Consider the following 24,950-nt stretch of genomic DNA (forward strand, 5'->3'; position numbering starts at 1 on the left):
AATAAATTACATGGGCAGTTTGGCACTGACATGGCTGTCTTAAGACCTGGAAAAGCTTTTGAAAGATCATTAATATTACAGCATCTGTTCTTTTCTTTGTGTGTGAGTACTGTATATAATATATCATTAATGATGGAAGGCAAACAATGGCAAATGGTACAGTATGTAGAGAAGCAGTTCAGGTGGGTAGCTGTGTCAGCATGCATAGGCTGCAAAAAAACAAGTAATAGGTTTTGGCCAAAAACAAAAAGTAATTGACATTTCGGCCGCGGAGTCTTCTTCAGGTGTCCTGAACAGCTGAAGAAGACTCCACGGCCGAAACGTTGTGTTTCCTTTCGTCTCTTTTCGGCAGGGAATAAACCTATTACTTGTTCCTTTGCAGTATGTATAGATGTTCCTGGGAATCCCGATACCACGAATACTGTAGGGTATTGATTTGTATTGTCAGTTAAGACTATAAAAATTCTACAGTATTTGAATTAAGACACTATTTACAGTACACTTTTGATCCACAACTATTGGGACACAATTTAATCACAAAATAATTGTTATAAAAGTGAATGCCCCAGTCCTCTATGTTCAGGTTTATTTCTAGTTTGTATAATGACTGTGCATATTTTGTGTACATTACAATACATGGTGCTTTTATGTTTATAAATAGGTGCAGTTTTTTAAACCTACAGTACTTGTCTAGATCATTGGTGAAAACTGGAATATGTGTTCAATTAATGGCATTTTTCAGCTTGTAATTTTTCTGTAGTCGTGAATTATATTGAGAATAAAGAAATCTGCTCTGCCCATCACTCAGTGCATTCAATCCAGTATCAATTTAGAAGGATAGGAAGGAGGTTGTGCAGTCTCCACTTTGCACAACCTGAATTAAAGTGCTTTATTCTGATCATTTACGTTGCCATGGCATTCCTAATCTGATCATGCATTATATTATTAAATCAATTATTTAAAAAGAGTTGGGGGTTTTTTCAGCGCAACCAGTGCTTGAAATCAAAGGGAAGATATCAAGATATCACTGAACGGACTATTTAAGATACAATAAATAGAACTAAAAACTACTGTACATGTAGTGAAGGGAATTTCTATCCTGTCAACAGAGATTCAACAACTCTTATACCAGAAACACATCAGAAGCCAACATCATGATTTACTCGTTTCCCCATCATTCAACAGTCTCTTTCTAATCTCTGCATTGGCTTCCAGACTGCTGTCTTTCACACTTCCCTCAGATTGGTTACCCAGATTTCCATCTCATTATTCTCATTACCCATTCTCCTGTCTTTTTGTCCTGAGTTCTCCAACTAGGAAGATAAGATCACTTTATTGGCCATATACAATTTCATGCATTAGGAATTTGTCTTTTTTGCATACCCCAGCTTGCTCTCACACAGGCACACAGTCAGGGAGAGAGAAGCTTGGTGTCAGAGTGCAGGGTCGGCCATTTATACAGTGCCCCTGGAGCAACCGGGGTTAAGGGCCTTGCTCAGGGGCCCAACAAGTAGGATTCCACTGCCAGCCGCGGGATTTGAACCGGCAACCTTCCAGCCACAGGCACAGATCCTTAGCCACAATGCCACCACTCCCCTTTGCTTCTTATTCCTGCTCTCACCCTCTGCCCCCTCATAGGAGAAGAAGGCAGCGTAGCCAAATATTTTTGCTTTTCATCTTGGAATGAATCTCTTCTTGTTCTTTTGTAGCTTGCATGCTGACAGAAGCCCCTCACACTGCCTCTTCAGAAAAAGCTGACGATAGACACATAGATAACACTCTTAAAAACTGCAAACCACGATGCGCGTCTAATTCCAATTAAATTATTTATTGGCTGCCTTATATTATGAACTGCTTTGTCACATAATCACATCCACGGAAATGGGCACTGTTTAGATAGTCATATTAGCTTTTTCTTAATAATAAATCATCTGAGAAATGGTGTCAACTTTTCTTCTCATCACTCTCCAATATGCCATCACAATGGCAAGATAAACCTGCTGCAGAGGAGTCATTTTTCTGATTCCAAGCATAACCATTCATCAACACAATTCTGGATTTTACTGATTTTGTTTTAGAACGTGATCTGATGACATAAGAACAAAAAAAAAGACTGCAAAAAAAGATGAGGTAATTTGACCTGTTCTGCTTATTTAAATGTTGAAACATATTGAACTAATAATCACAATCAGCTTTTCCTTTCAGAATAATCATTGGTTTCTACATAATTACCGGATTGCGAGATTCAGTCACCTACACTATACCTCCTCCTTTCAGTGCTAAATATACTTCTTATATAGTAATTTTCACTTGTGTCCTCATGTACTTGTGTCATTGATGAGAATGAAGTAGTCTCTCAGGCTAAATGTGCAATACCGTTCAGGGTTTGAATGCTTTGATTAAGTCCTTTCATAATTTCCTCTCTTCAAGGCTAGAGGCTGTGAAAGGGGTAATTTTGCTTCCATATTTTGTTTAAGGTCGACTCTTCAAAACTGCACCATTTCTTAAGCTGAACTCTGTGACCTTACTGACGTTACACCAAGGGCCACACTCACTTTACTTTGCTGAATTTGGGTTAATTTCTTTTACTGTAAAAATACTTTTCTTTATAACCACTTTATGCAAATTATATTAGATTAAAAAATGATTACATTTTCTCTTTATTTACTAATTTGAATGCAGGATTTGGCCATTGATATACAGTACATATGTCACGCTCGTAAACCCCTCCTTGGACGCTCCAGCCCTTCCTTGTCTCCATCTCCAGCACCTGCCTCTGGTTCCTGCCCCATGTCCTATAAAAGCCAGACGTTCCTGCCAATCTGGTCTCAGCTTTGGAAGATGGACGCCCGGAAGCCCGCCTCCCCGCGAGTCCAGGAGCGACTCGGCAGCATCGGCTTCAATGGCGTCCTGACCTTCTGGGTCCAGGACTGGAGCGTCTGGTCCCGTTATCCCCCTTTTATTCCTCCAACCCTCCACCGGATCCCGCTCCTGCCTTTTAACTTTGTTTGTCTGTCAGGTTGGATCTCCCGGTTTTGGACATTGGAATATTCTCGGATTTGCCTCGGACTCCTTCGGACTGTTTGCCTCGGACACAACCCTTGAACACCAGCACACCTAGAATATGCCCCGTTTTCCTTCCAGCCCCTTTGTATGCTTTTTCTCCGTGTTTTCCTCACTTCTCCCGTATTGTGCTGTCTGCATAGGGTCCTGAAAGAACGCTTCGTGACAACATATATCCTGTCATACTGTACACCTTTCCAAATTCAAGTGTATAGTTTTCCATGGTTTCCAAACACATGCTGTTTAGTCATGCAAGTGATCCCTACCCAAAACATTTCTGATTCCACAGCTTGAAACAGAAATGCCAAAAGGACATGAAAGATGTACAAGTGCAACAAAACTGTGACTTCCTGGTCAAATGTTTTTTTCTTATCCTACAAACCCATTCAATTTGGCTATTTTTTAGTTTTGAGTCTTTACATATGTTACAGATAATCTACTGTACATTAAGGGCCAGAGCCGGCTTTACTTCTTGAGCAGGCTCACGTCCTTCAACGTGTGTAGTAAGATGCTCCATATGTTCTATCAGTCGGTTGTAGCAAGTGCTATTTTCTACGTGGTGGTGTGCTGGGGCTCTGGCATTAGAGAAGGGGATGCTAACAGGCTGAACAAGCTCATCAAAAGAGCAAGTTCTATCATTGGGTCTGATCTGGACCCCTTGGAGGTAGTGGCTGAGAGGAGAATGGTGAACAACGTCTCCCATCCCCTTCTATGACACGCTTGTGAGAATTAAAAGCATGTTCAGCAATAGACTGATCCAACCACGGTGCAACAGGGAGCACTACAGGTGGTCATTCTTGCCTCCTGCCATAAGACTGTACAACTCATCCACTGTGTGTCTGGGCAGGGGCACCATTGGCCTGTTTTGTGTCTAAACATGAATTATCTGTTAACAGCTGGTTTTCCTGTTTACAACTGATTTTTATGCAATATATGCTAGAAATTAGTGCAATATATTTATAATATGCACTACATCTTTTGTGTACTGTACATTCTGGTTTGTTTTGTATCTTCTGTAATGTGAGCAATTCTGTATACTCCATTAAAAAAAATTACTGCACTTCGCACTGACTGTACTCACTGTATTGTATTGTTTATTATTGTATCTTTTCATTACACTGTGCTGTGTTGACTGTGCCAGGCTGCTGTTGCACTGCAATTTCCCTCAGGGGATTAATAAAGCTATCTAATATATAATGTTCCATTTTGTGTTTGTTGTATTTTGGGAAATAAACAATTAAAGATAAACACGTGGTAACATCCATCCATCCATTCTCTAACCACTTCATCCAATTCAGAGTCACTGGGGAGCTCGAGTCTATCCTTAAAAGCAATGGGTGCAAGACAGTATACACCCTGGATGAGACACCTGTCCATCACTGGGCACACACAGACACAGACAAATAGATGCACTCACACTAGAGCCAATTTTGATGTATGACTAATACCTTACTTACCAGACAAAAACAGAGCACCAGGAGTAAAGCCACACAAAGGGAGAGATTTTACCACAGGATGAGAGAAGGAGTTGTAGTGAAGATGCTATGCCTTATTCTCAGTAGAACTTTTCAGGTTTTATCATGTGAACATCAAGGATCAGTGAACTTTCTTATTGCTTTAATTATATTGGGTAAATCTTCACCAGACAGTTTCGTGAATTACTGTTGGTGTGATGGATTCGCACAACAATACATTCAGAGACAGGAGAGAAAGCATTGTCCATTTTACATAAGAAATGTATGCACACATAGCCCTATCAGAAAGGGTAACTAAAAGAAAATGCAACAGAATGGAGAATGGACTGTAATAACTATGCTGTTATACCTGGGTAAGCCAGAGGTCACAGATCTCTGTCTCCTCAGTAACCAGACATATCAGCAAGAGGACAATGTACTAGAACACCACCCTGGGCTATTCAGACTCTCTCGGGTCCGTTGTCCCTACCACCTTCCTCCAACTAATGGGTGCTAATTCCCTCAAGCCCAGGAAATACAAAAGAGGATTTGCCACTGATCCAGTGCTCTGTCATTGAGGTACCATCCAACCCAGGTAGTGTACTAAGCATTATTAACCTGTGTCTCAGAATGACACAGCCTGAATCCTACCTGAAAGACTCCCTGTCTGTCCTGAACCTGCTCAGCCTTTCTGTTGTCGCCAACCACCAGACCAGGGGCACATTTCTTCACTTGCAGCCTGTATTCCCGCTGGACAGCACACCCTAGATCAGTCCTGAAAGCCGCGTTCGCCATCTTTCACAGATCAGTCCCGTCTGCGACTGCCTTCCGATCTGCCTCGGTAATCCCCATCCATCCTTGTGAATGTCCGAGCCTTCGCCGGGATCAAGCTCTTGGATTCATCAGCCTGTCAGCAAGATGCCGCTTTTCTCATCCGGTCGCTACATCGCAACAAACACATCTTATTTATGTGAATGTAGTGCATGTCAACACATGAACGATAGAGTTGTGGCATTCTAGTCTGTAGTAAAAAATATCTATCAGAATCTACTAATCGAATCTATTCAGTCACATAATGCTCTATTTCTTATCAACAAAAGAACTCTTTATCACCTTACCCCACTAGGACAAAAAGAGAGCATGAACATGGAAAACTTTATCTAGGATGCAGCAACAGAATCACAAGACTTAAATTTTCCTGTACTCATTGAGTACCCCACTTACATTTCTCTGATCTGATAGGAACTAATACAGCATATGAGCTATCTGGGTGAGAAAATAGTGAAGAAACATTCAAATTCAGATCACACTTCAACCACTTTGCATGAAAAAAATCACTGTGTTGAAAATTGATACGTGGTTGTATTGAATAAAACAATCAGCCTTAGATATGTACTTTTCCAGATGTGTTGTATCTGAGCTCATTTTCTGACTTTTGCTTCCTGACTAATTGGGTATATTAGTGTCAGTTGCAGTTTGTAAATGTGAAGGGAAGTGTCATCTCTGATCACTACAGCCCTTTCCCTTGTTTAATAAAAAGTATAACTTATCGTGCATATGCTGAAATCATAAGCTATATCCTAATCTGTTACTGATTACCACACACAATCAGGCTAGGTCTAAACAAACAAACTAAAGTCTTGCATGCCTTATACAGTACCTCCAGCATTTTCAGCGTTTTATCAAGTGAAAATAAGGTGTAAAGGGCATTACACAGTGCTGTTTAAAAATTCATAATGGTAACTATACCCACAAGTCAAAAATTCTAAATTATTATCATTAATTTATTTTTCTGGTGCCCAAACAAATAATTACAGTATTACTCACTGTCCGGACAATATTTCAATGTGGTTTTGTACTTCCACGGCTTATTGATTTTGATTTTCTTTTTCCTTTGAACAGAGCCAGTACCCTAAACAAATATGGCATTTTCTAAATACCTACAAATGGTGTTTTCAAAAACAAAAACCTATGGCTGCCATTGCCATGAACTCATAAGTGCCAAAAGGAAAAAAGCTGCTGTACAACACAGTAGTAACAGATCTGTTTCAGTTGTATCACGAAGTCAAGTTCATGATGAAGACAAGGTTTGGGAATTGTGCCACTTAATAGTGAATAGCATGATACCAAGTGAGACATAAAAAAGACAGGGATTAAACCTTCTGTAAAATTTAGACACAGCTTTTTTAGATTAATTTCTACTACTATTTCTGAAGACTTTTTCTGTGTCCTGCTCTCCAGTGAAAAGTATTTGCAGTGGTGCAATATTTCAGAAATATTATTACTAAGAATTCGAGAAAATGTAGGAAGGCAAAATGTTCATAAACCTCAACCGTCTTGAAGAATAACATCCTGAATGAATTATAGGACTGTGTGTTCCTTTAGATTACTTTCCCTCTTAACCTTTCAACATGAGCCTCTGGTGGCTCTTAAAATAAATGTCTGTTTTGCCAGAGGGATGTGTGCAGTGTTTTGAACAGCAGCTGCGTACCATCAATGGGAATAGAGGTTAGCCTTTCGTTAGATCAGGACAGTGTAGTGGCTTAACAGTCTCTTTTCCTTCACGTAGCGACGACTAGCTAGGCAAATCGTTACGTGTTCCACTTGAGCTCCGAGTATCGAAACTTAAATCTGCCTAACTTTTTTAACTACATCACAGAAAGAAAAACATAGATGAAAGAAGTTTCAACGCGATTGTGTAGAACATGATCTGTAAATTAAGAATGTGCTGTCCTCTTGTGGACTTTCGTTGAACAACAACAATTATGTGTCGCGTCACAAACTACATTCCTGGGAGGAGGAGACAGTGAAATCTCAGCCGCAGCTCAGTAATTTGGGTTTGAGTTTTCTCACAGTGGATGTCGTCTGTGGAATATCAACAAACAGGGCAATACTCTTCACACGGCAGAAAACAAAACGTTACAGGAATATCGTTCACAGAACTAATTTAACTGTCACTAATAATAGGAATGGAAAAACAGAAAAAAAGTTGAAATAATCTAAGAGGTGAAATGATCTTCAGAGTGAGATATATTGCTAAACTTTGATGATTTAGAATTTAACCTTTTTTGGTGTTTTTTTGTAGGGGGGATGAATTTGATGACGTTGCTGCAAAGCTTTCCAACAAACATGTAAGCACAAGTATTTCCACTCTCCAGTGCGACAGACGCACCTTGAGCGTGCGTTCACAAGTTCTTGCGTCTTTTCATATCTTTTGAATTATTTCCATACTGCAGCTCCACAGCAGTGCTTTAATGATCTCATTGTGTCTCTGAACTAACTTAAAAAAAAACGTTTTCTTTATGGAGTTTCAAAATGACTTTTTCTGACTCGAACAATGATAACGATAATGGAAATTACTCCGGAGGCACCGGTAATCTGTCTCTCGCGGATCAACCTTTTGCCAACATCAGCAACAACACCTCCATGGAGCTGACATTGGATTCTCAGGCAATAGGGATAGGGGTGTTTCTGTCCGTTTTTATATTATTCGCGATCGTGGGGAACATCTTGGTGATACTTTCTGTGGTATGCAACAAGCACTTGCAGACAGTCACCAACTACTTTATCATTAACCTCGCCATAGCTGATTTACTTTTAAGTACTATTGTGCTGCCTTTCTCTGCCTCTTTAGAGGTGCTCGGATGCTGGGTTTTTGGCAGGATATTCTGCAACATCTGGGCTGCGGTGGATGTGCTGTGCTGCACTGCATCTATTATGAGCCTGTGCATAATCTCGATAGACAGGTACATCGGAGTGAAACATTCCCTGAAATACCCTACTATAATGACAGAAAAGAAAGCGGTGGTGATCCTAATAGTTGTCTGGGTCTCCTCTATGGTTATTTCAATAGGACCGCTGTTAGGATGGAAGGAACCGCCGCCGACAGACGAGAGCATCTGTAGCATCACCGAAGAGCCGGGCTATGCCCTTTTCTCGTCGCTTTTCTCCTTCTACCTCCCGCTCATGGTCATCCTGGTGATGTATTTTAGGGTCTACATTGTAGCCAGGAGGACTACTAAGAACCTAGAAGCGGGGGTGAAAAAAGAAAGGAATAAGTCAGTGGAAGTCGTCCTTAGGATTCACTGCAGAAGTGTCCTGGAAGAAGCCGCCGCAAGCGCTAAAAGCAAAAGCCACCCTTTCCGAAGTTCCCTGTCCGTGCGCCTCCTGAAATTCTCCAGAGAAAAGAAGGCGGCCAAAACTTTGGCGATCGTTGTCGGGGTGTTCATCCTTTGCTGGCTACCTTTCTTCTTAATTTTACCTCTAGGTATGTAAGAAATCGTTATTTTGTTTTTGTTTGTAGTAGTGTGCGGACCAGGGCGAAAAAAGGTGTGTTCATGCGTTGAGACTAAATGTGGCGTGAGAGTGTGGGAGATTTTATCGATTAGGTTACCCAGTCTAACAAAACTACTAACGTCTCTTTGTGTAAACGAACATGTGCAATGTCGTTTCAGTAAAACAAACAAAAAAAGTGATTACCTATCCGTGTTAATGGACGCTGTCAGAAAGTAATGCAGGCGCAACCGATCTCGTTCTTGTTGATGCTGCCTCGGTAAAAACAGAGAAAAAGCTAAACGGGAATTTTGCTTTTCTTTTCAAAAATATAAAATAAAATGTGTCTTCGTATTCCTGCAACACCAGCAATTGACACCAGAGAACTGATGCGGTGAACAAATTAGTTTGACTAAATTACAAAAATTCAGTAAAAAAATACTTCATATTAACTAAAACAATCGGATTTTAGAGTAGGCTTAGTTTACAGTGTAAAGTAGCGTTTAGTACGTTTAGTACGCTATGTTCAGAAGTGCTTCAACATATCATGTTTTCTATACAATGCAAAAACAGGTCTAGATGATGGTCATAAAGATGTTTTTCGTTATTAGTCACTCTCCAAATAAAACCAGCTATATAAATATAACCAGGTTTCGTTATTCTTAAATAGAGATTCAAGACTTAATTGAAGACCAAATGAAAATTAAAACAAAGTGAGTTGGCAAAGCTCTTCTCTTTTTTTCCCTTTCTGGCAAAGTGTGTGAAGAATTAATGGCTTATTGTTTAAAACAAGTCCACCACTCAAACTCAAATTTCAAGGCATTCTAGACTGTGAATCCAGCAATTTCAACAGTCTGTTAAGGTCTATGGCTTTTAAAATCTATCCTCTGTAAATGGTCACATTCCTCTATCTAGATAGATTGTATTTGTCTTAAAGTCTTGCTGAAGTATTTGCTTTTCCCAATAATTTCTGGTACAATTAACTGCCACACTTGACAATTATAAAACTTTAAATGTATGTTCTTAACAAATTTAGCAAATATCATTCATGTTAGGTTTTCAGTTCAGATACTCTTAGAGTATTTACGTTTAGTTTACCAAAAAGTAATATGAATATATTTGAAATTTAAAACATATAAATCTCACTGTTTTCACAATCAGTTATATCATATTGCTTAACTGTAAGGAATAAGACATCAGGATACTCAGCTTTCAAACTCTTGAGATCATGTACTGTATTATTACGTAATTTTATGTAGTCCCATAAGAAATTAAATGCATCTGTATAACCGAGATATATAGATATTACATCTATATACTGTATACAGTAACGTAAAATTAGGATTCTAATTATTCGGTTATGTCTTTCATCTTATTACTTATTATAGACACATTTCCACTGGTTATTTTGGGTCATGAGGGAAAATTTCTATCCTGTGTTCCCATGAATAGAACTAGGTCTGGTTCATTAATAATTTATGAAACAATACATCAATGAGTCTAATCTGAAAATTCCCTCGTTCTAAAATGTAATGAATCTCCCTTTCTCATAATGGACACAGATTGTGTACTTGAAGACATTGCACACATTAATACCTTAGTGAATATCAAATAAAGTCAAAGATATTTATTTTTTTCATAAGTTAAATGAGAAGGAGGATGTTGGTTATCCTGGTATGTTAAGAAGAACAAATCTTGACAAGTAATGTGTTAATTTAATCTTCAGTGATATGCAAATATCACGTTATGAGTGCATAACAATTAACACTAAATTGCTTGATAAAACATGTATGAGATGCATATGTATATATGAGAACAACAAGAGTTTTGTTGTCAAATATGTTATTAATCTTTAGTATGGTTCAGTTCATACTACTGTAGGTTATTGCTGGACTGTAATGATAACTAATACTGAAATTGCCATTTAGTTTATCTACATTAGCTTTTGGTATGATACAAAGATTATACAACCGGCATACTTAAAAATAAGACTAAACTTTTTTCCTGGCATACTTTAAGGTTGCTTTCTGAATTGATTTTTATTAATTTCATTCAAAGAAGAGGAAGAACTTTTTTAGTTGAGAAAGGATATTAATACAGTACAAAGGTCGCACTCAGCCTTGGGTCCAGACGTACACTTCAAGCTATAACTTTTCTTCTTTACACTTCAAGTCAAACATTTGCGTACTTTTTTCACCTAATAAGAAAATGTGGAGAATAATAATATTGTCTCAAACAAAATGTTACAGAATGGAAAAAAAAATACAGCTTTAAAAATACAGTCACAGTTCAGTGCTTATGAAAAGAAAATAGGTTTAGCAGATGAATGGCGTTTAAAACTATTGTTCGGGGCTCCAGCAAACATATTCTTGTGTTGACGCCTATGGTGGATTATTTAGTATCTACTGTATATACTGAATATGCCTAAAATATTCATATCTTTAAATAAAGCCAATTATGGACTGCTTGCTCATTTTCATTCATTTCATTCAAGAGATGATTTATGGTCGCTGTTTAGATGATTTGTGGTGAGGTCGTTTTTGGGATGCATGGGTGTATTAATTCATCCAAAGTTAAGAATGTAGTTTGACACCTGTCTGAAGTGTTGGCTTTGGATAGCTTTTACCCTTTTTAGTGGCTACTGTGCAGTCCTCAGAGGCCGTCCCCTTAGGGGAATTACAGTCCACTGAATTTATCATAGTCATCATTGAGCCCTGTTAGTAAGGTTGATGTCACTTTCTAAGCTTAATGACCTTTCTGTTAAACTCAGAACTTGTCTTTACATAATTTATCAATTTCCTGGATGCAGCACCTCTGCTTGGACTTCTTGTAATAGAGTCACACTATGCTGTTTTTGACGTCTCTGTTGACAACGTGCTGATTAAGGGACATAAATTCAATTTTTCTGCCAGTACTTTTGGAGTGTATCAGATGTGCCTCCAGATAATCTGGGCATTATCCTGCTGTCTGGCACAGAACCTGAATTCCTGGATGCATTGTTTTTTTAAATGTTTCTTTTCTGCAAATTTTTCATCTATTTTTTTTTTATTTTTCCTAACAGAATGCCACTGTCTTCATGTTTTTCCCCCGTTAAGGGAAAATATATCAGATATGGGTAGTTACTTTTACCCAGATTGAAATGTTTACTGACACTGTACAGACCCCTCTCAAACCCATTGTAGGATTTAATTTCTTTAAAAATATAGTGTTTGTTTCAGGTTTTATTATAGTAGGAATAGAAAATTCTGTTCTTCCATTCAGTTCATCTGCTTTTTGTCTAAATAATTTGAGGTTGATTTTTTTTCTTCTCTGGCTAACCATACATGTAGCTTGTCCCTAAACACCTGTCATTTTTAGTTTGCATTTTTACCTGCAAGGAGGCCTCATTATCAAGTAATTTGTCAAGAATTTTCATGTTCTTCAAGTTTTGCTTCCTTCTTCTAGTAATAAAATATTTCTGAATGCTTAGAAACAGACATATGTCTTCTTTACTAAACAACAAAAAACAATAATGAAACAAAAAAATATTATAGTAGTTCAAGTAGGTACTGTAGCTACGTCAGCAGGCGTAGGCTGTAAAGGAACAAGTAAAGGTTTATTCCATGCTGAAAAGAGAAGAAAAAAAACACAACGTTTCGTCTGTGGAACCTTCTTCGGGTGTGAAGAAAAAAGCTTATGCAGCCAAAACCCCATTTGTTGCTACTCTGATACTTTTGTCTGTTTTAAAAAAGCTCTTACACACTCAGTGAAGAGTTTATTGCTCCTATTGAAGTCAAAGAAAAAATACAGTTCTGCAGCAAAGGAATAGCAGAATACAAATTACACGACAAGGATTTCAAATGATTACATTTTATCTTTGTTTGGTAGTTTCTCTGCTAACATTCTGGTTTTTTTTTAAGTCTGGCTCTAATCACACATTAATTAATCATTATAATCAGGAACTTTCACCAGGCTACAGCAGGTCCTCTATTAATTGTTATCTTGCTTTTAGGCAAAAATTATTTGACTTTGTTTTTAATTACAGTATATCTAGTTTTAAGCAGTTATGTGCAACAACGTCTAACAGTGAATTATTTGCAAATGACATTGTATAGTACATGGTTTTAACATTTTATCCCCATTAATATTCAATATTAATTAACTTTGCTAGTACAGTATATAGAATATGGAACAGGCTACCCAGCCAAGTTGTTAAAGCTGATACCCTGGGTTTCAGGAAACAGATGTGCTGTATGAGGTCCTGTGATCAATTAGCTACCAGTGACAAACTGGATGGGCCTTCTCTGATTTTAAATAATTCTTATGGTCCTAATTTTTTCAGATTAGTTTGTTATTATCATCATAAAGCTGCTGTTATCAATCAAAAAGATAAACAAGACCAATCTCAAATCTCAAGCCTCAAGTATGCCTGAAGGAGACTGTAATTTACTTAGCATACTGTAAAGCTATATTTAACAAAGCCTTCTTGCTCTGAAAGATTGTTTGGGGCCTAAGAAATTCAAATTCATTCAATTCCTATTTTTGTTTTCAACTCTTTCAGCTCTGCCTCTTGGAAACTTAAAAGTTTAAACCCACAGGACAGGGATTTAAACCACAGGACCACAGGACACACAATTTTAACGATAAACCTCTTCTTAGCGGCTCATCTTTAATATACAGTTTCATTGACAGTGAAAAATGATAGCAGAATATGTCTTAAAAAATGTATTAAAAAATGGAATACACGGTGTTCAGTTAATTGCGTTATTTTTATTTTTAAAATAATATGCTTTTGAAATGCAAAGGGGAATGTCCATTGTTTGAGACAATCTCTTATGCTTATACTACGCAAAGCTTTTTGAATAATAACTATAACTGATTGAATTTGGCCACAGTTATGATGTCAGACTAAATGTTTTGTCTCACTCGTTCTAACAAATTTGGTTATATGTAATGCACCTTATGTGTACCACATGGTACCAGAAAGTCTGGAAACTGAAACCAAGTCTAAACATTTTATTTAAACTTAATATAAAATCTCTGTATGTTTCCATATTAGAAATATTTTAGGCAGTTTTTACAATAAAAAAAAATCTATACATCTCAGTAGGTTCCTAAGAAAAACAATATGTTCTTTTACATTTTCATTGATTTCTTCCCATATGAAGCATAGTTCTCAATTTGGCAAAAGCATGGGTGCTAATATCCTGCATTTATAAATAATGACTTTAAGTAGCTAAAACTCTGTCAGCTGAAATACCTGCAATAAAAACAAAATGGATATCATCTTAAATATTCAAATAGTTCATCAAAGCGGTGGCAAGCTTTTCAGCTACTGTAATAATTCACAGTTTTGTTTTTCTGTATACAAGTATTATTTGAATCATAAAGATTAAGTAAATGGGTTTATAATGAAAACATGCTGTGTGAAGCATTGTCTATCTAAATCCTTATGATCTGTATACATTAATTAGGCAACATCAGACATAATTCTGAAGTTGTGTGTTAAAAGGTTATTGAAATATTTAGAATATATCTCTCTCCACAAATTTATTTTACTCCTGATTGCCAAACAGCACCCATCAAGTGCTTTTGAATAGAGAATGATTTACAGTTACTTCAAGTCTGCTTTTACATTTTTTTATTTCAAAAGTAATAAAACACACATTAAAGAACACTTCCTATAGATTCCAAATTGCTTAGCACTTTTAAAATTGGTTGACGATCGTTGAGTAGGTAGCTGCGTCATCATGCATGGGCTACAAAGGAACAGGTAGAAGTTAATTCGGTGCTGAAAGGAATAGAAAAGAGACACTGCATTTCGGCTGTGGAGCCTTCTTCAGGTGTGTGTTTTCTTGAGGTGGAATTTTTCCATTTTAAATTTCTAGCACCTGAAGAAGGCTCCTCAGCCGAAACATTGTGTCTCTTTTCTTTTCCTTTCAGCATGGAATGAACCTTTACCAGTTCATCTTTAAATTTGAACTACTGAATTTAAAATATGGGACGTCTTCCACCTAGTGGTCAGGTGACTGAGGACAGCGGGTCATTCCCCATTGCTTTGTAAAAAATCTCCCATCTTGTTTCCACCTACTGCCTCTTACAGAGAGGAGGACCAGAATTTACTTTTTCTTCACGTAGGGAACTGTCAGGATGTTTATGAACTATGAACAAGTATCACAGAAATTAAATTACAAAGCACCAAAAGCTTTCCCTGCAGAAGTTAAATCTTTTAAAAGAAGTATAGGGCATTACTTTCTAAGCCATCCCATATTAGTAGGAGGAAGGAAAATAGTTATAACCAAATTAGGATATGATACAACTCTTTAACAAAACATAGCACAGATTCCAGCAGCAAAAAGAGCTTTGTCTCTGTCCTGTCTTTAAATATAAAAAAATGATATCTTAATTTTTGAGATCTTGATATTAAACTAGCTGTCAAGGATGTCAGAAGGGATGAACCGTGGAAAGCCAGGAGAGCAGAAAAAGACCCATATGCGTAGTGGCGGAACGGTGGATTAGCCCAGTCTCAGCAGTTCAGGGGTCGTATAGAAACCAATGCCCTCAGGCAGTGGACGTGGGGCGACCTGGATGCTAGGTGGGTCTCTGGACATCCGAACGTCAATGCTGAGCGAAGGGGAATGAGTGACCCGGAAATACATAGCCCCAGAGAGAGAGACACCGGAAGGACAGCAAAGCACAGGAAACTAGGGACAGGACAGAGTAGGAGTGCCCTCTGGCTGCAGAGGGCATGACACTAGCTGTGCAAGAGTCATAAATACCAAAATCTACAGTAGATCATAGATACAACATAAACCAATGATACAGATACTGTAGATTTATCTTTAAAAGACAGAAACTTCTCTGAGGCTGATAACATTATTAAGACATCATTATAGTTATGTAATATAATAATATTTAATGGTAAGTCTCTATATCAGACAAATTAGTAGTAATTAAGATATCCGCTGTATAATATAATAAGATACATTTCTAAATTCAAGGTCAATTTGGAATCTTATTCTTTGATACGTTTATAATAATCTTAATGGTCTAAACTTTCTTTTAATATGTAATTTCAATTTATTATGTAAAACTTTAGTTATCCAGTTTTTATAAAGTACTTTTATACCAGTCCTTAATTTACAAGCACAAATTTGCTCTACACAAATACTGTACTGTATTTGGAATAATACAGATATTTATTCTAAAATAAATGGAAATGCTATCTTTTTATAAAATGTTTTGATTTAGATCCCGGAACCCTCTATAATGGAGCGTCATCCTGATTTCTTAACATAGTGACACATAATAGTTGTAGGAAAAAATGTTGAAGGAAAAAATTATCAGTCTTTTTTAAACATGTACTTGTTGATTAGTAAAATTAAAGAAACAACATTCAAAATGTGTGTTTCAATTACTGTGCTAAGAAAATTTGAACAAATTAAAACACAATATTGATCTTGACTGTTCATTCTGTAATAGATTCACATAAATAATGCTGCATTTTTCCTGGAACTGTCTTATTGTGTCTTTAAAACAATTAAGGAAGACAATTTTACTCTACAATGTGGAATTGTACTGCCTAGGTTCATAAATCTCAACACCCGTGCAAAGACTTGAAAATTTAATTAATCATTGCTATTTTAATAGCTACATTTCATATTTACAAATGTAAATTTTGCTTACCTTACTTATTTTATTTTTAACATACTGTAAATGGAGCAATACATATAATTGAAGCCTCTTATAAAAAAAAAAGCTGTGTGAACCATTCACCTGTGCAGAACCTTTTGATATGTTTTTGGAGTTGACTATATACAATCCAATACAATTTTGCAATGTCTTTTCTATGTACGGTACGTATGTGTAATGTGCTCTTCTGAATTCCCTTATGCCTGTTCATCCAGCAGTAATCAAAAAGTCAGATGTTTCACAAGAAACCTTTCACGTGCATGATGATATTCATTTCAAACATTTATAACGCAGGATTTGTGGTGAGACGTTAGTGTGGAGCTGCATACACTGTTGCCTCACAGAGTGAAAGGAACGTTTTTGAATGCTAAACACCCCTCAATTAATTTACATTGCTTGGATATATAATATCTAATCTTGTCTCTTTAGAAAGGTTATGCCCTTTTCTGTTTCTGCTTTACCATTAATGTGTTATACTCATCCAGGTCTACACCTCTAATCCAATCCATTTCTGGATTTCCCTAAAACCATCTCCTGAGATATTTAACTGCCAATCAGTAGAATCAATATAGCAGATAGGGATCTGGCTGAATCATACCTGAATACCCAATTCTGATCCTGGAGGGCTTATGTACAGGTTTTTCAGGTCTTGTTAAAGTATCAAAACTTAAAGAGCTGGGAGGAGGTGGTAAATTGGTTCACTTAAGACAATTACGCACTTTAAGGGGTTTCTTGTATACAGATGTGCAGTTTACACTCAATTGACCCCTTGTGTATACTGAAAAGGAAACTGAAAACCTAACCTGAAGTATTACAGTAAATAACATCCACGTCACCTTCGTACAAATTGACCTGTCTCTATATAAAAAAATCAGACTAAACACAGTATGTTTTTTATCATTTATTTACTTGAAAAGTATAACTTATTGGATTATTTTTACTCAATTTGAAAAGACTGTAGGACAGCAAGGCATGTTTTTTCACTCTTGCTAGAAATAGAAATGGAGTTGTGATTTGTTTTCCCACATGTGGATTTTGGCAGAAAATAGATTAATCTGAATTGCAATGCACAGATGGAACACCACAACATAGAACAAAACTATTTTTATCAAAAGTTAATTATGTAATTTAAAAGGCTGTAATAAAACATTCTTTGACAAAACCCTGAGGCTACATGCATCTAAAGTACAGTTTACTAGCACTATATGAAACACTGCAAGCTGGTAGGTACTTGTGAAATTCTGTATTTGACAACACACAATACCTTACCCCAACAAAAGCAACCTGTATCTGCAGCTTCCTTCCAATTCGATGAACCTTTAACCTTGACTGCAGCACAAGTAGATAATGATATTCAGCTGTGGGGGATGATAACAATTACTCTAGTTCATTTTGAAATTCCTTTCTTGAACTGTTAATTCTGATTATGCATTCATTTTATAAATACTAGGTCCACACATTTTAATTGTGTGTTACATTGACATACTGTATCCTCCTATACCTATCTGAGTATATATTGACCACCAACATAGTGTATATTTGTCTTATTCCGTGTCCTGTGCTTGTGTTAAGGGTAGTTTTAGTTGTGTTCTTGATGTAAGAAGCTGCTCTACAGCAGTTTTTCTTTGTGTTGTATGAGCTTCAATTAAAAAGAGCTAACCTGGCTTTTCCGTTTTTAGCACACTTTTTCTTCTGTTTCTGTAAAGCACTGTAACGCTTACGGCCAACAAGCAGTGTGTGTAAGAGCCGGCGTACCAGAGCGGGTGACGTCACCGCCCTTCCCTGTGATAGCAGGACCACAGCTACTGGGCTGTAGAGAGATCTCTCTTTAGCTCACGGGGCTAGGTCGCTGCAGAGAGACGCGGAAGTCCCGGGTTCGAGCCACCTATACTTTGGGCCGACCAGATGCGGCAAGGGCGCCCGCCTGAGCCCCCGTTGCGTTACATTGGTGTCAGAAGCGGGGTGGGATAGCCCTTCGCCGGGGACCGCGATTTAAGCGGGGGAGAGTGTAACGCTTACGGCCGACAAGCACTGTGTGTAAGAGCCGGCGTACCAGAGCGGGTGACGTCACCGCCCTTCCCTGTGATAGCAGGACCACAGCTACTGGGCTGTGGAGAGATCTCTCTTTGGCTCACGGGGCTAGGTCGCTGCAGAGAGACGCGGGAGTCCCGGGTTCGAGCCTCCAGTCGGGATGGGGCCGACCAGATGCGGCAAGGGCGCCCGCCTGAGCCCCCGTTGCGTTACATTGGTGTCAGAAGCGGGGTGGGATAGCCCTTCGCCGGGGACGGCGATTTAAGCGGGGGAGAGTGTAACGCTTACGGCCGACAAGCAGTGTGTGTAAGAGCCGGCGTACCAGAGCGGGTGACGTCACCGCCCTTCCCTGTGATAGCAGGACCACAGCTACGAGTGTAACGCTTACGGCCGACAAGCAGTGTGTGTAAGAGCCGGCGTACCAGAGCGGGTGACGTCACCGCCCTTCCCTGTGATAGCAGGACCACAGCTACTGGGCTGTGAAGAGATCTCTCTTTAGCTCACGGGGCTAGGTCGCTGCAGAGAGACGCGGAAGTCCCGGGTTCGAGCCTCCAGTCGGGATGGGGCCGACCAGATGCGGCAAGGGCGCCCGCCTGAGCCCCCGTTGCGTTACAGCACTTATGGATCAAAGACCAGGACTCTGCCTAATTGTCCTGGAACAATAGGTGAACTAAATACAAGATCCAGCCATCTTGTTTACGTTTCTAAAAGTCAAGCAAGTATGTTGTTTGCAAGCCTTAAACAGCTTTAAAGTTTAAAACATTTTAAAGTGTCAGACTTTTTAACAGTTTAAAGCACAAGTTAATGCTTTTAATTGATGTCTTACTACTATATATACTTTTTGGAACATTTAGCAAAGTACTTGGGCTTCTTAACATGGAAATAACCCACAGCAGGAACTACTGTAATGTGGCAGGATTAGCAAAGTCTCTGGAGGACTACTGCTGTACACCCAAGTATTATCACGTAAGGAAAGTTAATCTCCAGTCAGACCAATCACAGTTTTTTTCTTTGCATGGTGATTATAGGGATAATCCTATTTCCATTGTATAACAATACAAGCAAAAGTGCCAATATATAAATAAAAGGTTGTAAGGTTGTCACCATTCACTCATTAACTTTTCCTGACCTCCGTTGTGAGCTGCTGTACATAGAGACCAATAGGTTACTACAGTATTTATCAATTTATATAGCAATAGTGTGCTGTTTCTAAGAACGAAGTTACAGTAAGGATTTGAAGCATACCATAAGTCCACTCACTCCATGTTCTAAGATTAAAACCTCTTTCATTAAATTGTTTTGCCAATGACAGCTTCCAAAAATGTCCTTCATAAATGGTCTCGCATCCTATTTATAAACAGCCGCCTTTTCGACTTCAGGAACATACTGTAGCAACTTGTTGGATGACACCCGAGAGTGGATAAATGGCAAGAGTTTCATCTGTGTAATAATGTCAGTTGCTACCACTCAGATCATTGCAGTGGTGAAAACAAACAACAAATGGAAATACCTGCTGCGAATATGATCCTGCCCATGACGAAAACACCTCCTTGACAACTATAGGCGACATCTGAGGAGTCAAGAACCCAAGTCTATTATTATGTATTGAAGTGTTTTCTGAATAGTAACAGTTCGACAATCCAAAGGAAACTATGATAAGGGGTTCAGACACTATCATTATGATATTATTATTGTGTGGTTTTAAAACGATTCTAGGAACCTGGACTACATTTCCCAATATCATGGGTGTAAAATTAGACATTTATCAGACATAGTGATAAAAATCGAAAGACATAAAAATCCCCTGAGTAGAGGTTTCATGGTGCCACCATTTATTAGAGGTCTTTGGATTACAGTATAAAAGCACAAACTTAATTTGATTAAGACATATACATTTAATTTATATAAATTGCTCACTTACTCTCAGGAAAAAAATAAAACAGTTCAATTCAAGCATTTGAAGTTCGTTTTTATGTCTTGTATTTTCGGATTTTATTTTGTTTCAAAAATAGCCGTGCTTCATAATTTCAATCAGTAATTCAGACCGTGAATCGATGCTGTGAAAGTATACAACATCTTGACGGTGAAGTTCCCCAAATTACCGCAGAACCTGGACTCCCTTCTTTCTTCTTCCTGTCCAAGTCATGGTTTATTCTCTATTCCATCACCTCTTTATAAACCAAGCTGTACAAAAGCTAAAAAAATATGTATTTTTAATTGAGACACATCATGCAATTCATAACCAGTTCTGCTATATGATGTGTATTGTTGTTATTGAGTTTGACATATGAGTAAATCTAAAAGCGCACTGTGTGTACTGTATGGGACTGTTGCGGTTCCGCGCGGGCTCGTGCCCTCCACCGCTCCACCCCGCCCGTTTCGTCCCACAACACCTGTGGCGCGAGCCCGGGTCTCTGGCGTAACGCAACAGGGAGCCAGCCGCATGAGCTAAAGGAGACCTCCCCCAGCCTAGGCGGCTGAGGTCCCTGCTACGCAATGACGTCGCCGTGTCCGAACTAACTCCGCTACATATACATTAATGTATTTTCAAATGAATTGTTGAAAACATCAATTTCTTCCAGGTTTCAGGAGAAACATCTGCATAAAATCTAAAAAATACTTAAATAGCTGCTAATGCTGGAGCTACTGTAGTATGTGTGGTGAAATTAAATGTGTGCGGTCTGCTCCCCTAATACTATAATGTGGTACATCGAATGTGCCACATTAAATGTAATGACCCCTTTAACAACATGTTTAATTTTATTTTTGACTTTTTCCTGTTCTAAGTAATAGTCACAATTAAGCTGCTCATGGAGACATGCACTATTGTGTAAAAAAAAAAACATAAAAAGCATGACAAAACATAAAAACACAGAGGATGACATACAGTATTTTGAACTTGTATTGGAGGTCAGAATGTCCTGTAAAAAACAGAGAGAATCATCCTGAAAGTTATGCGTTAATGGGTCATTACGCCAATGTCCGCATAATCTCAGAATCCATCTGTTAAGGTGGTGAATTGTACTCCTCTGCAGACCGTAAAGTACAAATATAAAACCATTTGTTTGTCTGAATTAAATTTCTTACTTTTATTTTATAGGCTCGTTTTTCCCTGCACTGAAACCTTCAAAAGTGGTCTTCAAAGTAATCTTTTGGCTGGGGTATTTCAACAGCTGTGTTAACCCAATTATTTACCCCTGCTCCAGCAAAGAGTTCAAGAGAGCCTTCATAAGACTTCTGAAGTGCCAGTGTCACAGAAGGAGACGATCTCTGTGGAGGTTCTATGACCAGAGGTGGAGAACTTCCATCAACAGCTCGGGACATGGCTCTTATGGAGACATTAAGCCCAGGTTTTCTCTAAGAGAGTCCTTTTCAATCAATAACTCTTTTGTTTACAATGGCAAGGGAAGAACTCTGGGTCTCCAAGGATGGAATTTTTTTCCCCCTTTACAGAACTCATCTTTCCAGCTAAAGGAAAAAATGAACAATCTTTCAAACAAGATCAAGAATGTGCCAAATAAGAGCTCTGTGTCCTCACTCAGTAAAGTGGAAATAGATTCCATTTCCATGGGAATCTGCAATGACTTTGCAGACCAAAATGATTATCAAATATATGATCTTACAGACTGCTATGGGCTGAAGGAGACTGATATATAAAATTTTTGATTTACTACTGCTACTGAGACCTGTTAAAGAAAAATGGGACCATTCACTCAGTGTGTGATGAGGAAAAACTTTCAATACTTAGGTGAGGAAAATATTATTCATTGATTGCTAATACCCATGCATTAGTAATATATTGTAATATGGATCCCTGATAATATTGCCATCTCTAAATAGGCATTGCAGTACATGTTAGTAAACGTTGATGGTAATCAAATGTGTTCTTCTTTTACTGGAAATTGTGAAACTAGGGAGTGTTAGGGTATTTGCTCTTGTTAAAGGTTTCTGGTGAAAAGAGTTACATGTGACTACCATCACAGACATGAGACAACTTTCTTATTCATGTCAGAAGGACATTTTTAAGGATTGAACAGATACATGTATTTGCAAATATATTTGTGATGCTGGGCATAGAGTGAGTAAAATAAATGAGTAATATAGACTCTAAAACTGGTCACACACACTGTATATGTGAGGCACCGTTCCTTTTTAACGGTGGCCTTTCCTATTCTGTGCCTGTTTAATAATTTAATATTATTGTGTGAGAAAGAACTTCCTTCAGACATCTTTAGAAATGGCCATTCAGATCCAAGCACAAATCATCCCCTGGGAGAAATTTGCAGCTTATTGAATTTAGTATTAGTTTCAGGGAAAAATGTCTCCCAGTAGTTATTTTATTGAATGTGAGATATTTATAGCTCACAGCAGCATTTCAGTTATATGGAATGCACAACAGAGACAAACTTCATTAACTATGATGTGCAGAAATATGTTGTCTGCAAAATATAAAATTGAAACAAATTATTAACATGAACCTGGAAATATATGAAGACCTGAAAAAGAAATATCTATATATATATAGTATTTTTTGTTTCCACTTACGATAGTATTCATCCATTTCACCAGCTTTGGAACCTGTCAAGTTAGATTTGTAAATACATACCATACATTATACGCTTTTGTACACAAAGGTCAGCATTGTTAGCATAAATATTGAAATTAATTGACTCTTTGAACACATTTAACAATACTTTACTAAGATCTCTATATAGTACATGTTATTAAACAAAATTAAGTGTCATTTTAATTTGTTTCAGTACCTGTATTTTTAATTTCCTGTACAGGAAAAAAACTTTAGATACTAAAACTGGTCCTGAAATGCAATTAGTATAAACTGCTCACACGAGAAGAGGAGAGGACATGTATATTCATCTATTTACTACTTGATACCTTATTCACATTCAAAGAAAGAATCTGATAAACATTCAAATAAATTAGGAAAAGAAGAGATTAACAAATATATAAAATCTCCATCTCCATTCATTTCATATAATTTTTTTCAAACTATTATATTACTCTGTCACACCCTAGACAGTCACCATAAATTCATCCTCTTGGTTCTCTTTCATTTGACCTCTTTTCAAGTGTCCCCAGTAAATCCAGTTAACCAGGCAGCCTCATCCTGTAACACTAGACAAGTGCTTCAGTCTCCTGGGTCACAATTTCTCCTCTAACATAATGTAAACACATGGTGTTGCCTTGTGTAAGAAAAATCCACAAATTATACTCACTGAATGTACAGTATGTTCTATTAGTAAAAGTCTAGGTTCCTCACGTAACACATCTTTATATCTCATATAGTTTATTATATATTTAATAAAATGATTTTCTTCACTTTTATGGAACTAGCTGTATAATATGTACATATAGAACACGAATTCCTCATTCCATATACCAAGGTTTGAGCAGACTCCTAGTTGGAAGCATTGTAAAAGGGACATATTCAAATATTATGAACTAAAAAAGATGGGTAGGTAACCTATAGATATGTACAGTATGTGTCATCATTATCATGTCTGTAGACAAACAAACATGAGCTGTCTATACCGTACATACAGTAGTATCTGTCCCTGCATGTAATACTGGCAATATAGGGACAACATTTCAAAAAAGATATACAGTATATAGGAGGATAGCCTCACAATATACTGTAAATGACTTTTTCCAAACCAAAAGCCCCTTATGGTAAACAAAAAAGTATTAAAACATTTCTTCAGAGTCTATATTCACCCACCGTATTAAATACAAAATACCACTCATTTGGTTGTCCCCACAACAGATAGAATACTAACAAGTAGGAGGCTGAGAATAATGTGTACTTTTCTCTCTTGCACATCAAAGACTCGGCTATATACTGTACCTCTCGGTCAGGGACAATGATGCAAATTGCCATTAAAAAGGGATGATAATGGAAACAACAGCCCTTGTCAGTCAGCACAGCTACTTTGGTCATACTGTATGTCACAGAAAAGCCCTGACCTGCCTAACATAAAATGAAGTCTATGTCTGCTCAAAGTCTCAGTCTATGTTCCACTTCCAAAGGCCTGATGGCTGTGTTATTTGGTGTCTTTAAATTATCCCAAAGTTAATGTGAAATGTGTCCCCTCGATGTTGTAGTCCAACAGTTTGGCAGGCCTCCTTATTGACCTGAAGGAAATTAGGTGTTTTAATTTTTTTTACTCAAATGGTTTTTAATCTGAACTTCACTACCAAACTGCTAAGTGCCAGCTGAGTAAAAGAAAAAAAAAACATCTGATCTTTTCTTCTTTATATTCTTCATATACATGTATGCTGATTTAAAAGACAGAATGTCCTATTTAAAGATGGAGGCAAATCTCAAATATGTGAGATGATGTTAGTGTGCTCAGTTGGATTGGAACGTGCAATCTTTAAATCTCTATGAGTGGTTCATCATAGTCTTGGGCTAAAATGTTCATTAATCATATCATTCTTTGG

At 37.7% G+C, this 24,950-nt stretch overlaps 1 protein-coding gene across 1 annotated transcript; it reads left to right on the forward strand.

Annotated features, from left to right (window-relative positions):
• The first annotated feature begins 7,080 nt into the window (after positions 1–7,080).
• Positions 7,081–23,407, forward strand: adra1d (adrenoceptor alpha 1D). The gene is made up of 3 exons (XM_088637637.1): positions 7,081–7,523; positions 7,603–8,784; positions 21,592–23,407. Exons 2-3 carry the CDS (start codon positions 7,833–7,835, stop codon positions 22,146–22,148), a joined length of 1,509 nt encoding a protein of 502 aa, XP_088493763.1. The 5' UTR covers positions 7,081–7,523; positions 7,603–7,832; the 3' UTR covers positions 22,149–23,407.
• The last annotated feature ends 1,543 nt before the right edge of the window (positions 23,408–24,950 follow it).

This window comes from Lepisosteus platostomus, chromosome 1 (genome assembly GCF_059453375.1).
Source record: "Lepisosteus platostomus isolate fLepPlt1 chromosome 1, fLepPlt1.hap1, whole genome shotgun sequence".
In the NCBI taxonomy this organism is placed as follows: domain Eukaryota; kingdom Metazoa; phylum Chordata; class Actinopteri; order Semionotiformes; family Lepisosteidae; genus Lepisosteus; species Lepisosteus platostomus.